Genomic DNA, 15,989 nt, shown 5'->3' with positions numbered 1-15,989 from the left:
CATAAATGCCCATCTTTTTCCCAACCAGTAACCTGTGTACGTAAGTAATGTAAACTATTGAGCTCATGTGCGTGTGTCTGTAAACATGCTTTAACGCTTCGCCGCTCAGCCGGCTGAACTTTGCTCAGACCTGCCCACTTAAAAACCCAGCGGACCGGACCGCTCGCCACTTTGCGACACAATGACTTCATTCGACGACATCTTAGAGGAAGCCGGCAAGTTTGGCCGCTGCCAGAAGCGCATCTTCGCCTTGCTTTGTCTAGTGTCCGTTCCTTGGGCTGGCGTCTACGTGGGCATCGTTTTCCAGGGTTTCACGCCCGACCACTGGTGCCGAGACGGCGCAGTGGAGCAGTGGAGGCAGTCGTGCGGTCGCAGCCCGGCTGAGGGTTGGCGGATGACGGCGCCTGTGGTCAACGCGTCGGGCGAGCCGCAGTACAGCAACTGCGAGCAGTACGATGTGGACTGGAACGCCACGCTCACCTGCGACACCACCGAAGTCGACCTGAGTAGGATGCCCACCAAGCCCTGCTCCAACGGGTGGGAATACGACTACGAGGGGAGGCGGTCCTTCGTCACCGAGGTAGACCCGCTCTGGAGGAAAAATGCAAATACTTTACTCATCGACCTTCTGAAAAAAAAAAAAAATCATCTGTCTGCAGTTTGACCTGGTGTGCTCCGACGCCTGGCTGATGGACATGTTCCAGGCCATGCTCAACATCGGCTTCCTGCTGGGAAGCATCGCCATCGGTTACTTGGCCGACAGGTGAGCCAACGTCTGATGTAAACCCCTGCTCGGCTTTCTGGCGACTCAACATTGTTTATTTTCTCCACCCAGGTTCGGTAGGAAATTGAGCTTTGTGATGTCCAACGTGTTTAATGGCGTGGCTGGCATTCTGGTGGCCTTGGCGCCCAACTACGTGTCCATGCTGATCTTCAGGGTGCTCTTCGGGTTCGGCGTGAAGGGTGGATGGATGGCAGGTTACGTACTGAGTGGGTAGACCGAGATCGTGTGTATCGTTTGACGTATCGATAGGATCGTAATCCAGCGCTATTTCCTTTCAGTCACAGAGATCGTGGGCGTGGAGTCGCGGCGGACTGTGGGCATTTTGTACCAGATGTTCTTCAGTGTGGGCCTGGTGGTGCTCCCCCTACTGGCCTACTACATCTCCGACTGGCGCTGGCTGCAGGTCGTCATCACCCTTCCTTACTTCCTCTACATCTTCTACTACTGGTAAGACTCCCGCTTGGAAACAAAAAAATGTTACTCAGAAGTTAGGATCGATCTTTGCGTGTATTGTCAGGTTCATCCCGGAATCTCCGAGATGGCTTCTATCGCAAAACAAGAACTCCCAAGCCGTGACACTCACTGAGGCAATGGCCAAGGAGAACAAAAGAACACTGAGCAAAAACATTGAGGTCTGCCTTCAGTGACCTCCTCCCAAAATCCGAACCCAGCTTTGATCTTCTTCTGCTTTGTCGGCGCCGTAGACGCTGACCGACGACAACGCCGCCACGTCGTCCACCGCCTCTCTGATGGACCTGGTCCGAACGCCCAACATGAGGAAGCACACCTTCATTCTCAGCTACAACTGGTCAGTTCCTACCAGGATTAAAATACATTTGGATTTCACAAATAGCAAATTTTGTGATATGTTGTTACAGGTTCACCAGCGCCGTGGTCTACCAAGGTCTGATCATGCGTCTGGGCATCATGGGAGGAAACGTCTACATCAGCTTCCTGATCTCCGCCCTGATGGAGTTCCCCGCCGCCTTCCTCATCCTCGTCACCATCGAGCGTGTGGGACGCCGCCTCCCCTTCGCCGCCGCCAACGCTGTGGCCGGAGCCGCCTGTTTCATCGCCGTCTTCCTTCAAGACGGTGAGTAACGCCGTCTTCCCTTACACCATTGATGTTGGCTTAACGCTTGACTCCGGCGCCTGCAGGTTGGCTGAAGACGGCGGTCACCTGCGTGGGCCGGCTGGGCATCACCATGACCTTCGAGATGGTCGTCTTTGTCAACACGGAACTCTACCCGACTTTTGTCAGGTACATAAACTCCTTTCGCCAAGTCAAGTTTGAATAGGTCCTAACGCCATCCCCTGACTTCAGGAATCTGGGCGTGTCCGTGTGTTCCACGCTGTGCGACGTAGGCGGGATCGTGGCCCCGTTCTTGCTCTACCGGCTGGCCGTCATCTGGCTGGAGCTGCCACTCATCATCTTTGGTTGGTTCACCACGATGATTCGAGCTGGGTAGCCGTAGCTCATCGAAGTGGCTAACCTTCAGAATGTTTATTTTAGGCTTCTTAGCTTTCCTGGCTGGCGGGTTGGTCTTGATGCTTCCGGAAACTCGCGGGGTCCCGTTGCCCGACACCATTGACGATGTCGAACACCCGGAAAAGTGAGTCGCAGGACTAAAGTTTCAAAGTTCCAAGTTTGCTGGCTGAAGTTCCTAGTTCAATTAACTAGCTAAAGTTACTTGTTCTCAGCTCCTTGTTAGTACTAGCTTGCTAATGCTAACTGTGTAGTGAACTTGATGTTACTCTTTTTAGGATGAAGTACAAAGTGGCGGAGCAGCAGTTGTCCAGCAAGCTACTCCACAACACCAACGGCAACATTTCCACCAACCAAGAACCCGCAAGTGTCTGAAATCCTTTTTTGATTCCCTTATTTATTTATACTCCCAAATTACTTCTGTTGATTTTTGATCACAAAAATCTTGCTGCATGCCGTGTGTGGTATCTAAACAAGTGAATGTTTGCCATCATGAGGGTCCTCTTAGTTAGCTTGACCACAGCCGCTTCATGGAATAAATCAGAAAGACAACTCTTGGCGTATCCCCAGTGTTTATTCCAGTCATACTTTGCGTCCTTTTACAATTGAATCTCTTATTTCCCGTCCACTTCAGTTTGCGTTGATGGTTCGATCGATCCAGTCCACAAATTTGGATACCCGTGCGTAAACGCCGGGCTTCATGGCGTTGGCACAGCCCAAACCCCAAGAAGTGACACCCTGCAGGACGAACTTGTTTTGTGCATTACACACCAGAGGACCCCCGCTGTCGCCCTGTCGTTGTCGGAATTTGGGAGAGGATGTGATACAATGCAAGGGTTGACTTTCAAAGGAACTGGAACGGCGGGCGAAGAGATTCGAGATTACCTGGCAACTGTCGGTGCCGCCGTCGATGTTCCCGGCGCACATCTCGTGATCTTTCACTCGGCCGTTGAGGTACGATGGACGATTGCAGATCTTGTTCTCGATGACCGGGAAGCCCGTTTCTTTTAGGATGCCCTCGCCGCCCGTACCTTGTAACCATGGTAGTCACGAAAACAAGAAACATCTTGAATATAGCTATACAAAAAATGTATTCAAATTTCAATCAAGAAAACTGGTTGACCATCTACCTTGAGTTTCTCCCCATCCGGTGACGTAACATTCGGTTCCGCTAGGAACAATGTAATCCTTCTCCGGCAAACAAGCGGGTAAGACTTTATCATTAATGATTGCAGGCCTGAAATAAAACGTCGTCAAACATCACAAATACTTAAATTCCGTTTCCAAAAGGAACTACAGCGAGACTGGCTCATGACTTGTCACCTATTTAGTTTGAGCAGTGCAATGTCAGCTTTGTTGGGTCCCAGCAATATCTTCTCCAAGCCCCTCTGCTGGGCAGAGGCTTCCAGGTTGCGCTCCCTGTGTGAGCCCAGAACAATCATGTAGGCCGCTGGTCGCGTGGACCTGCAAGAGGAACAGTTAGCCATCTAGCTAGCGCTTTGTGACATCTCTACTGCGAGTTATGACGGACCTCTCCAGGCAGTGAGCGGCCGTTAGCACCCACTGAGGGTGGATCAGAGTCCCCCCGCAGAAATGGATTCCTGAACTGAAATAAGTTGGGAAAATTCCAATTAGCAATTAAGATGGCCAACTTCCTACCAAGCATGGCCGTCTAATATCTGCCAGGACTTACTTGGTACGAAGGCTAATCTGCCAGGGCCACGAATGCGCTTTTGCCACGCAGCCACCCACGATGCGACCGAAGCAACGCTTGGGTTTGGTGGTGGGTGTGCCGCACGTTACACCCGCTACAAAGGAAAGGTGGTACTGTTAAAGAATGAAAATTCCCAGCATGCACGGCGACTCTGTGTCTGCGAGTGTTCACGTACAGCAGTCAGTGATCTGACAGTAATCCCATTTCTTGTTGCGGTCCGTTGTGTAGCACCAGGGTCCGTTTGAGTCATTGTCTGGGTTTCTGCAGCTCTAAAAATGACAGTGTCTCAATACTTTTGTCTACATTGTGTAACACAATGACAGGACTCAACTCACGTTGCCATCCAGGCCCTTGTCGGGGTGAGTTTCCGGCGTGAAACTGTTGTGTTGGTGTGGCGTTTGAGCATCCCAAGCTTGGCAAGTCACACCCATGACGGTGATAGAAGTCGTCCCCCTGTAGGTGGCGCCGTTCCCAACCTTGCAGTCTGCAGAAGAAAAAAAAAAGTCAATATGACAACTGGATGTGTTAACAAACCCAAAGAAGGATTTTACCTTTCGGGCTGGTTTCCTCAGTGGAGGGTTTTTCGGGTGTGCTGGGTTCGATGGGTGGCGGGTTTTCTTCAACCGGCTTGCTGGAACATTTCTGCAAGTTGCAGTATTCCCAGCGTACGCTGGGATCGGTGGTGTAGCACCAGGGAGCTCGGTCTCCGTCTGGGTTCCTGCACAGGTTTCTCCTGAGGTCCCTGTTAGACAACAATGTCGGAACAAGGACTTGAAGTCTTGTGAGATGATCACGATAGCAAGTTTTTGGATGTAAGTGTCTTACGCTGTAGGGTACTGCTGTGGAGTCTTGGTATGCCTGTGTGGAGTCATCGAGGCCCAGGACTGACATTTTTTCCCACTGATAGTCTCTGAGGTCACTCCACGATAACTAGTCCCATCGTCCTTGTAGCAGTCATCCTCCTCTGTGGGTATGACTGGCTCATCTGCAACAGGAAGTTAACATATGAGCATGATTGAAGACACCCCCTTCCCATGAGTCTGCCGTCAAGAACCTGGTCCAGGTCCATCCCCGCAAGTGGGCACCCTGCAGTACTCCCAGCGGGTGTCAGGATCGGTGGTGTAGCACCACGGCTTCCTCTCGTTATCGGGGTTCCGGCAATAGTTGTTGTCCAGACCTCTGTGGGGTGAGCAAAGAATATCAAAATCCCAGAAGCAGTTTTTGGGATTGAAGCTGGACTTCAGCAGGCGTGTTCAATAAAGGTCTCACTTGCAGGGGTAGTTTTCAGGTGAGCGGTTGTGCTTCTGAGGGGTCTGGCTGGACCAGCTCTGACATGTTTTGCCGGACTCGGTCACGACGATGGTTCCCCGGTAAGCGCTGCCCTCACCCGTAGCACAGGTGGTCTCTGAGGCTATGGTGGGAGCTTCCGATGCTGGCGAAGATACAAGAGGTCTTCGAAGCATTCTTGAAAGTGAAGCCCATATGACTTACTGCAGCGAGGGATGGTGCAGAATTCCCATCGCCTGTTGGGGTTGGTCGTGAAGCACCATGGCTTGGGGTCTCCGTCTGGGTTCCTGCAGTAGTTCCCTTCCAGATACTTCTGCGGGAGCCTGGAGGTGGCACGGCAATGGTGTTAAATGGACAATTTGTTGATTTTGGAGGAGGCTGCGGGTGAGGACTTCTCACGCATTGGGGTTGTATCCGTGGTTGTGAGGCTCCTGCGAGTCCCAGCGCTGACAGGCAACACCGCTCTCTGTGATGGAGACCTTACCTCGGTAGTCCTCACCATTGCAGTGGATGCAGTCCTCTATTAAGACACAAGAGGGCAGTCATGAGTAATAATAATAAATAAATAAAAAAGCTAAATAGGGGATTTGTCTGAAAGGAGTTAACTATTATTTAGAATTGGTTAAATCCTTGGTTAATCATAATAATACGAAATGTAAATATAGGTTTATTTGAATAAATTTAACCACATGGATGCAATCCTCTATTGAGACACAAGGGGGCAGTCACGAGTTAAATACATTTAACCACATGGAAATTCATTTATTTAAATAATTTTTACTTCGAATTGTTTTTGTAATTAATTAAAATTAATTCACCAATTATTAAATATCTCATCATGAATAACCCCGTTATGAATAAATTAGAATTCTAATTAACCAATTATAGAAAAAAATACAATAACCCTCACAGCAGTGAGGTCTTACCTGTACAGCTGGCAACGTTGCAGTTTTCCCAGCGGGTTTCAGGGTCGGTGGTGTAACACCAGGGACCCCCTGCGTCATCATCTGGGTTTCTGCAGAAGTTGGACTCCAGATCTGCCCTGGGGTTGGTCTCAGGCGTAAAGCTGCAGCATCACAGATTGTTATGTATGCATGATATTCTAACTCTTCATTTCTCATTTGTAATCTGTCCAGCATTGCTTCACCCAATTTTTTATAAACGAATAGTCATGTGATCACGTCACCTCGCCACCTACTTGGGCCTGTGCGGGAATTTGGCGTCCCATCGCTGACATGTCTTTCCAGACTTTGTTCTGGACTTTGTTCCTCTGTAGTCCTTTCCGATCCCGTTCACACACTCCAGTAGATAATCTGCAAGACCACATTCAGCGGTTCTTAGAAGTTTACTCTGCAAAATGTTTTAGGTGACACTTTTTTGCAGAGGATAAAGACTATATGCCTGTATTATGTCTATATAAATAAACTTGACTTGACCTCGTTGATGGTGTACATTAGCATTAAGCTAGTAATGTGTGGATGGATGGATTTATTCAAAAGCAAACTCGCCTTGTTTTTCATATAAGGCTGCGCTGGTTCTGCGCAGGACTGTCTCTGTTTTGGAGTTTGCCCCTGCCGTCCAACACTCCTGATCCTTGTCAACATACATGAAGGATCTGCGTGAAGATGTAAGAAATTTGAACACATTTCCAACATTGTGTGACAACATTCCTGGATTATGTAAGAGGACAGTCTCTAAAATTCTTCAAATTTGCATGAGAAAATTCCTAGAATTTTTTGAGAATATTCCTTTTTTTTTTTTTTAGGATGTGTGTGATAGTAAATTTGTGTCACCTGCAAGTGAAACTGGGCTCCTCATCACATTTAGCGGCGCACTCGTCCGCCGTGTTGGTGGTATACAGTCGCTTGTTGATCGAGATTAGCCAGGCACCCCCGGTTTTGGCGTAGCCCCCCACGACATCGCTACCCCTTACTGCAAACAAAACATGCAGCATTCAAGGATAGGGAAATAATATATTTTAAAAGCAGATTTTATTTTTTTAAGGAGTCTTATAAAGAAAAGTGTAAAACAAAATCCCATTTTTAAAAGAAACGTTTCATGTTAAAATTAGTTATTTTAAAAAGCAGTTAAATTAAGGTTAAAACAGTAAAGACATTTAAAGAAAATTACTTTTTTTTTTTTTTACTTTAAAAACAAAAAATCCTGATTTGGGGTAAAAACAAATACAATTTTAAAAATCAAATAAGCTTTAATAACATCACTGAAATAGCTGATTATTTTTGTCTACTTTGCATGAGGTCTTACCAGCAGTGCAGACAAGCGCTGCCAGCAGGAAGGCCGCTTTGGATGTCTCCATGTGGCGAGTGAGGTCCTGATGCCAGCAAGCCAGCGGCAAGATGCGCTCTCAGCTTCTTTTCCTCATTCACTGAGTGCTGCTTAAAGAACCGCGGTCAAATGGGACGCTAGTCAATCATTGGCCCACGGACAAGGACGCAGCCGCGTAGTACCGGGTCAAGAACCTCTCAGCAGCATGCTACACTGTGTGGATCTATAGCTGGGGTCGCTGGGTGACCTTTTGTGCTTCAAACGGAAAGGGCCATATACTGTAAAATAGTTCCTTTGAATCATTCAAAATTTTCCACGTGGTTTTGCTTCCCATCACTCAAGTAAAAAAAACAACATTATGGAGAAGAATCTCCGAGGAGGGCAGAGAATGTTTGTGAACTTTGATTGTGTGTTTTATCACCCAGCCAATCAATTTGCTTGACCGGAGTACTTCATCACAAAACATACAAATAAGATAGCCAAGGGAGCACAAACTCTTGCGCGAATTAAAATGAGACGAAAAGATTCGTCTTGTTGGAGGCCAGCAGAGTTTGAACGCCACCGTCCTGCCATCTGTATCCCAACAACGATCGATTGGCATAGTTAATGTTCAGCGCCAAAGGGACCAACGTCCTCATCCACAAACATTTGCATTAGGGCACCAACCAACAGTCCACCAATCAAATCTTACGACACACGCTTGTCGTTTTTATCACTGCTCATGTACATGTTTGTGTTTACAGCAATAGCAGCCTGGGTTGAAAAAAAGTCAAATAATCATAAACTGTTTATTTTTACTTGACATAAATGAAAAAAAAACGTTTGAAATGATTTATCTTGCCATAGTTTTTAATCTCTCAAATACTTGATGTCTGAATCATATATTTTTCCATTTAAATTGTGATTTTATTTTTATTCTTGGTCAATTTTACTTCTAGAATTTTTTTTTTAGATTAATTAATAAAATCTCTGTGGCGCAGATGCATTTGGAGATATCCTGATCCAACATCAAGTTTTCAGCCTTGATTTTTCGGAGGAAACAAGAAAGCCTGGCAACGATAATGGGACGCGGCCATCTTGGTGGTCAGCTGACACAAGTTCCGTGTCACATGACCTCCACTTCCGCATTTAAAAAACAAAACTACTGTGGACGCTCCTCTTTCGAGTATCCCTTCTTGAACGGGGCGAGGTGAGATCGGAAAGCACATAAAAGACATTGGACACATCGCTCTACTTTTTTCTCAATTATTTTCGCAATACCTCGGAATTGGTGAGTTATTTTACATCATATTCATATTTTGCTTCCTACAGTTACTGCAGAATGCTAATATGCTTAACTTTTTGCCATTAAGTGGTGGCAATGATCCAAAATACAGTTTATGCTAAATGAATACGTCTGTCTTTGTAAAAAATGGAATTGTTAACATTAATAATTCATAGGTTGCGATAGGTTGTGATATGTCCACTTGTTGGAATTTTAAAATCACTGTTATGCTTAGTAGCATATATTTAAATATTCTATATAGCAAATTAAAAAGCGAGCAACTGGTAACCAAACATTTTATTTCATAGTGATGCATTGGACAGCGCTTGTGTTGGCATCAAGACTCCTTGTGGCCACTGTCGCATTGGACAATGGTCTCATGCGGACCCCTCCTATGGGCTGGTTGGCTTGGGAACGCTTCCGCTGTGACATAGACTGTGAAAATGACCCCAAGAACTGCATCAGGCAAGTTGTTCACCCAATTAATTCCAAAAGATTCCTAACGTGTGTGTTTCCGTCTAGCGAGAATCTGTTCACCGACATGGCCGACAGACTGGCAGAGGACGGCTGGAGGGAGCTGGGCTACGTCTACGTCAACATCGACGACTGCTGGTCGTCCATGCAAAGAGACGAACGGGGGCGGCTCCAGGCGGATCCCGAGAGGTGCGCACATACGCAAACTCGAACCGCACAGTAATCTTCTAGGTCAATAAATGTTTTACCGACGGTCATATGACGCCTAATAAAAAACAAGAGTCAGCAGTTTTTGAATGTCGCTCATAGATTCCCAGGAGGCATCCGCCGGCTGTCCCGCTACATGCACGACCGGGGTCTCAAGTTGGGTATCTATGGCGATATGGGCACACATACCTGCGGAGGCTACCCCGGCACGACACTGGACAAGATCGAGGTGGATGCTCAGACCTTCGCCGAGTGGGAGGTTGATATGTTAAAGTTTGACGGTTGCTATTCAAACGCCACGGAGCAGGAGCAAGGTAAAGTAGATGCAAAACGACAACGGCTTGCTGTAGATCCCTTTTGATTCCGTTCTTCCCCTGGATAAGGCTATCCTCGCATGTCCAAGGCTCTAAACGCCACGGGCCGTCCTATTGGCTACTCCTGCAGCTGGCCTGCCTACCAAGGTGGTCTGCCACCTAAGGTACCATAATCATCTTGTCTACCATCTTGTCTTTGCACTTGGGTTAAAACTCTGAAATTTCTAGGTGAATTACGGTCTTCTGGCCAAGATCTGCAACGTGTGGCGTAACTACGACGACATCCAGGACTCGTGGGATAGCGTGCTGAGCATTGTGGATTGGTTCTTTGACAACCAGGACGTTCTGATTGCTGCAGCCGGGCCCGGAAGGTGGAATGACCCCGATATGGTTTGTCCCGAGGATTCTGATGCAAATGGCAATTGATGGAATATGAATTTGTCATACACTCCTGTGTCCTGACAGTTGATCATTGGTGACTTTGGCCTCAGCATGGAGCAGTCTCGGTCACAGATGGCTCTCTGGGCCATCATGGCCGCTCCTATCTTCATGTCCAACGACCTTCGCACCATCAGTAGTGGCGCCCGCAGCATCCTGCAGAACAAAATGGCCATCAGAATCAACCAAGACCCGCTGGGGCTTCAGGGCCGACGCATCTTGAAGGTGTGGTGCTTATTTTCCATCCACCTTTGCTGGATATCTTTGAGAATGTATCTCCCATCAGGAGAAGAGCGGGATTGAGGTGTTTTGGCGGCCGCTGTCAAACAATGCCAGCGCCCTGGTGTTCTTCAGTCGACGCAATGACATGCCGTACCGCTACCAAACGTCCCTCAGCAAGTTGAACTACACCGCGGGCATCTACAAGGTCCGTATCCTTCCAAATGAAACACGTTATTTAAGATGATCGGCATCATGTCTTTTGTATCTCAACGTTTTAGGTGTATGACGTCTTCGATGGGAAAACTGCGATGCTCAAAGATTCGAGCAGCTTCGTAGTGTCCGTGAACCCCACCGGTGTGGTCACGTGGTACGTCTCGGCACCCACCAAACCGAGACCCCCATCACGCCAGTTCTTTGGAGACGACCGACTCAGAGGACTCGCCCGGGGTGACCTGGCCAATGCTATCCCGCCTGTTTTTCTGTGAGCTTCCTGTTTCCCCTAAGATTTTACTAACAAGATCGAACTGGAGGTGTATTTGGAAGACTGAAGTTAACTCAGGGCCAGAGTTTTTTGTTTTTTTTTAATATTTTTTTTTATCAAGAGATATTTCTATGTGAACCACTTTGAAATCCACACAGCTTATGTTCCCTTTCAAAGTGACAATCTATAAAGCATATAAATAACACTGATGCGCTATAATAGATTTTATTGTATGTCACAATTTGGAAATAAGGTTGCACTTGAACATCAGTTGTTGACGCATTATGAACTATTTGTTGTTTTGACTTCATGTTTATGAAAGAAAACTATTTATTTCGCATATGTACTGTTCACCGTCTTTACTAATGCAAAACCGGGCGACACTGCCGCCTTCTGGCCGGGAAACGTAATTGCAGCCTTTCCGTTGTTGACAGCATCCTATTAGGAGTTTGGGCGCCAAACAATGCGGAACTATTATTCCAAACCATACGGATTAATTAATGCAGCTGTTTCCGGAATTCCAATAACACTGACGGACATGTCACGGTCTACAAATTGTTGATAAAAGAAATGGAAAATAAATAGAAATATAATATTCGACAGCGTAGCTTCGACTCAAAAGGTCAGTTTTTAATGGAATTCTTGTTGAAAAGTTAGTTTTTGTGAAAACTGACGAAGAATTCGAAGATGTGTTCGCGACTAATTCAGGTCGACGTACGGTCACAACCAAGTAACTTCGAGTACCCATATTCTGGTAAGAGTAAATTTTTTCTCTTTTTTTGGTCAAATGTTCTGTATAATAATAGCCTTATATAACTGTCAGGCTTGTTAACAACTTGGTTTTGTGAAAACTGTACAGAAAGGAGTCCAACTGAAAGAATAGGAGGATGTTGTGGCACAAGTAATGAACACATCTTTATTCAATGATTGACAAAACTGACATCAGCAAAGCTACAGAGACAATATATGTCCGTGACCCTCATTCGTGTGGATGCCAGGAGGCCTGAACCAAATAACTTTCAGCCTTACACTGGTAAGTGTCTTTTTTTTTTTTTCTTCTTTTCTTCAAATGTTCTGTGATAATAGCCTTTTAACTGCCATATAAAGCTGTTATGAAAATGTTCAAAGGGTAATGGAATTATTGGTCAGTTCAATTCTAGCTAAGAACATTTTTGCTTCTTTGTATTGAAATGTAAAAAAAATTGACATTGTGTCAAATAAGTCATCCACTAAAATGAATTCAAACATAACTTATGTGATAATGATATAATCAATCAATACTTATTGATAACAAAGCCTTTAATTAATTAGATTACTCTTTGTAATGGAGTCCTACCCCACTTTAGTTTTCTTTCCATTACTGGGAAGTATGCAAATGAAAATGTCAGACAGGTCACATCTGACGTCTCACATATTGTGTTCTGCTGACGCATCTGAATGTGACTGGCGCATGGCAACGTGGGAAAGCTGGGAGGACAGATTTCACTGAAAAGAGCGGGCACAGTCAAGAGTCTTTTGGTGGGTGCACACAAGGGGAGAAAAGCGACAGAAGGGTACAAGGGAGGGATTTTTTGGGGGTAGCGCTCCTGCAAAACCTCACGTAGGCCCACAGCTGCAATGGAAGGCGCTCTCCAATGGTTGTGCGCCACTCATGTGGTCTGATTCAATTAAGTAGCACCCACCCCTCCCCTTATTTCCCCTTGCCCGGTCGCCGCCAATCCGACTTTGATGAAGCCCCTGACAGGCTTTTGCTTACAAAATAACATGACCTCACCAGAGTTCAAGCCTAATTTAGCTGTGTTTGGTCTACTTTAAAAGATGATACATGACAGAGTGATTTGTTTAACTCATAATTAATTATTACTAATAGTTAGCAAAAATAATTTGTGAGAAGACAGTTTTTTTCTGTTATTTCCATGTAGTTTGATCAATGAAGGCATACAGTAAAATTAATTATTTTTTCTTTTATATGAGTATTTGAATTGTTGATAGTTGTTCATATTTACTAGAAAACTAAATATTTTTTTTAAGGTGGTACTTAGGGTAAAAAGTCCCAGACCTAGTGATTATCTAATCCATAGACATATAAATAGCACTCCAAAATGGCGAACAGGCAGTATTTGTGTTTGGGTCTGTTTAGCTTCTTTTTCTGAATGAATCAATGCTTCCATTCGGCCGCTAGCGGGCGCTGTTGTAGAGCAGATGGGCGTGTAGGAGGAGCCTCGTTTGCTTTCCATTCCGTCGCAGCGAACGAGGCGAGCTGCACGTTGCCTGAGGCGTCGGGTTTGCGTGGCACCTGGCCAGGATGTTGCTTGCCAACTGGCAGCCGGCAAGGGTCACAGTCAAGACACTGTCTCTTCAGAGAGAGCGAGAGAGAGAGATACAGAAGAGACATTGTCATGATCTCACTGATTTGTAACTCTGTAATTGCCGTGATGATTTATGATAACGAGCAACTTGAACCATCTCAGTGTCATCAAAGAGACTTTGCATTTTCTTTGCCTTTTTTTTTTGTGTGTAATGGTGTCAGTGAGGAAATATGTGCAACACCAACCATAGCTCAAAACCCAAGATAAAATCTCTTAAAATGGGCCTTACCATGGAAATTCAGTTTTTGGATGATCGGCTAAGCTTTTGCGGGAGCTCGGACAGCATGACTAAGCGACAGTAAGCGATGAGCTAAAACTAAACCAAAATGTAGTGCTCAGTGGAAACGTGACTAATATTTGCCAAGCTTTGGTGGTTTCTACTTTGCCATCCATAGTCTGGAGCAACACATTAGCAACTTTCTGTACAACTGTTCTCCCATGTGTGTGGTCGTTGTTGCGCAGAGGTTTTCCATGTCGGTAGCAGGAGCCTTTCTGGGCAGAGGCACAAAAACCATTTCGCCGGCCGGAGCCTTGCACACGGCCAACTCGGCAGCGGGATTTGGCCTGAATCAACCCCGCGGGGAATGCTTGGAAGCTTTCGGGGGAAGCAGGTGGACATCTTTGGTATCGAGTGTGATGCCTTCACTAACTGGTGTCATTTGTTCCATTACCAATCGCTTGACTCAATTGACTGTTTTATGAAATGACTTTTGCCTATTTAAATACAACTTGGAATTATTTTGTTCTGCCTCCCATTTGTTGTGGTTGTAATCCCACAGCAGGCCACAAAATGTTCTTTTCATCCAAATCCCGTTTTCTCTGCTTTTTGTTCAGAAACCGTTTTTGTACTGTATTGCCACACAACACAATATTGTGTTGGACTTTCAATACATGAATGTTTTGGGTTAAGCCAAGGAATGAAACGAAGGCCTGATCCTGTGCCGAGTTGGCAAAAAGCCGTCATGTGACTGTGGCGGCCAATAAAAATAGAGAGATTTGATCGGTCAACAATGCCTCTCACAACCTCTCATGTGGTCATGCGAATATCCGCGCGCGGGATTTGTTGTGCTATTTTTTGCCCTTTCAGCATTTGGACGGCTTCTTTTGGACACAGCTGGATTTTCTTGCGTCCCCGTCACTTTGTCGGTGCGTTTGACTGCCCGGCCATTTGCCTGTCAATCTGTCCCTCACTCGTCCGCCCTCACTCCCGCTGAGCCCGCCTAAGTGGCGTTAGAATTTCTAAAAAGTCAGCCGTGTAACACGATGCAATACGAGACAATGACAAAAATCGTCCGCCAAGCAGATGACCTCACTTGAGTCAATTCAATGTGTACACTCCCTAGAAACAACTGCGATACAATTCTCACAGTGTAGGACGTTCTCTGCTGGCCTTAGCATGAGCAGAAGCACTGACCTACATTTACAACCTAAAAAATACTTGTTCCATGGAACTGTTTCAATAATTATTCCCAACAGTCAATTCACTTCGTAGAATTTCTCTTGGCTACGAAGCTTCCATTTACTGTCAGTAGATGTATTTTTTTTTTTTGGTCCAATTACATTTCAACCTCTTTGTGTCTATGTGCACTTCTACCCTTCTTTACAGTATGCCTTTATTGACCAAAATTATTCATCGTTTGTATTTGGAGGAAACTGATTTTCCTTCAGGTCCGTACAACTTCAGGAAAACAAGTACGCAAACACACACAGATCAAAGAGGACATCCAGAGCGACCTTCAGCCCAGGCGGCGTATATCTTGGTAGGCCGAGTCCGTCTAAACATTAACTCTGGGGACTTGGCTCAGTTTAGTCTAATTGAGCAGCTCTGAGTGAGTTTGTGTGTGTTTGACTTGCGTTAAGGCCTTAGCATGATGGCACAAGGCTCATAAAGTCCATTTGTGTCCAATGCCACCTGCAAGCACCACAGGACTTTTTTTTTTTTTTTTTGCTCATTCACCCCATCCGTCTCAGAGTCTTGGAGCCGACGCGTGATCAGCTGCTGTTTCATTCCTGGGCGAGCACAGTTTAGGCTTTGTGTGTGGCGAAGGGAAAGCGCTGACGCAAAAGCGACGCTGTGCTGTGACGCCGGGGTGTGTGTGTGTGACTGTGGCCACGTACTCCTTCAGTGAGTCAGACATTTGCTAAGTCGGCCGCTTTTACTTTCCCCGGATAAGTCAAAGAACAGCGGATCATTTCTTATCAAGGATGTTGTACTGTGGTACTCGTGTGTGTTGGATAAGATCACATTGGAACCACATCCGATTTTGTCAATGAAAATAACACCAAGTCGTTTCACGGTCCGTAATCCTCTTTCAGTGCCACAAGGTCATTTCAATATGGTTAGTGACCACTAGGGGGCAGTAAAGTGTTACATGTTTGGACGTACACCCAAACACAAATTTTGACCCAAGCCGCCTTTTGGAGATGTCATGTAAGACCCCCCCCCCCCCCCCCCCCCCCACGAGTGACAGTGCATGTCAAGACAAACCAAGCATGAAGTCAAAGCAAATGTCTGAAGACCTCTGAGACATGATTGGTTCTAAGTAGCAAGATCTGGAGTAGTGGAAGACGTTTGGAACCCAAGACTCTTCCTAGAACCAGCCAAGATTTTTGGAATCATTGTACTGAGACATCCCGCTCCAGAGGGCTGAGACAGAACGACT

The 15,989-nt window shown here is 46.1% G+C and overlaps 4 protein-coding genes across 8 annotated transcripts in view; 3 read left to right on the top strand and 1 right to left on the bottom strand.

The window, feature by feature from the left end:
- Positions 1-35: 35 nt before the first annotated feature.
- slc22a2 (solute carrier family 22 member 2) lies at positions 36-3,788 on the top strand. The gene is made up of 11 exons (XM_085938440.1): positions 36-580; positions 660-763; positions 836-990; positions 1,063-1,231; positions 1,302-1,416; positions 1,489-1,592; positions 1,663-1,877; positions 1,943-2,045; positions 2,109-2,221; positions 2,298-2,397; positions 2,549-3,788. The coding sequence occupies exons 1-11, from the start codon at positions 182-184 to the stop codon at positions 2,643-2,645; spliced, it is 1,674 nt and encodes a 557-aa protein (XP_085794566.1). The 5' UTR covers positions 36-181; the 3' UTR covers positions 2,646-3,788.
- plg (plasminogen) lies at positions 2,826-7,681 on the bottom strand. Its single transcript, XM_085938439.1, has 19 exons — positions 7,537-7,681; positions 7,065-7,203; positions 6,780-6,886; positions 6,470-6,584; positions 6,198-6,337; positions 5,671-5,791; positions 5,476-5,594; positions 5,254-5,416; positions 5,039-5,163; positions 4,810-4,969; positions 4,536-4,726; positions 4,320-4,468; positions 4,160-4,253; positions 3,964-4,078; positions 3,802-3,876; positions 3,594-3,734; positions 3,401-3,507; positions 3,156-3,301; positions 2,826-3,062 (listed from the first exon to the last, which is right to left on the bottom strand). Exons 1-19 carry the CDS (start codon positions 7,586-7,588, stop codon positions 2,901-2,903), a joined length of 2,421 nt encoding a protein of 806 aa, XP_085794565.1. The 5' UTR covers positions 7,589-7,681; the 3' UTR covers positions 2,826-2,900.
- Positions 7,682-8,673: 992 nt separating this feature from the next.
- naga (N-acetylgalactosaminidase, alpha) lies at positions 8,674-11,515 on the top strand. The gene is made up of 9 exons (XM_085937967.1): positions 8,674-8,827; positions 9,130-9,286; positions 9,344-9,484; positions 9,605-9,816; positions 9,886-9,980; positions 10,045-10,206; positions 10,282-10,479; positions 10,541-10,681; positions 10,755-11,515. The coding sequence occupies exons 2-9, from the start codon at positions 9,132-9,134 to the stop codon at positions 10,959-10,961; spliced, it is 1,311 nt and encodes a 436-aa protein (XP_085794093.1). The 5' UTR covers positions 8,674-8,827; positions 9,130-9,131; the 3' UTR covers positions 10,962-11,515.
- A 164-nt stretch (positions 11,516-11,679) lies between these two features.
- Positions 11,680-15,989, top strand: part of mrps18a (mitochondrial ribosomal protein S18A) — an 85,887-nt gene continuing 81,577 nt past the window's right edge. For all 5 annotated transcript variants that reach the window (XR_015068920.1, XR_015068919.1, XR_015068921.1 and 2 more), the window contains exon 1: positions 11,680-11,990. The gene's annotated coding sequence lies outside the window, so the exon portion shown is untranslated. The remainder of the gene's footprint in view (positions 11,991-15,989) is intronic.

The sequence above is a fragment of the Syngnathus leptorhynchus genome, chromosome 18 (assembly GCF_054491065.1).
Source record: "Syngnathus leptorhynchus isolate UIUO chromosome 18, UIUO_Slep, whole genome shotgun sequence".
Taxonomy (NCBI): domain Eukaryota; kingdom Metazoa; phylum Chordata; class Actinopteri; order Syngnathiformes; family Syngnathidae; genus Syngnathus; species Syngnathus leptorhynchus.
Note: the sequence above shows the minus strand (reverse complement) of the source record. Positions and strands in the feature narration are given on the sequence as shown.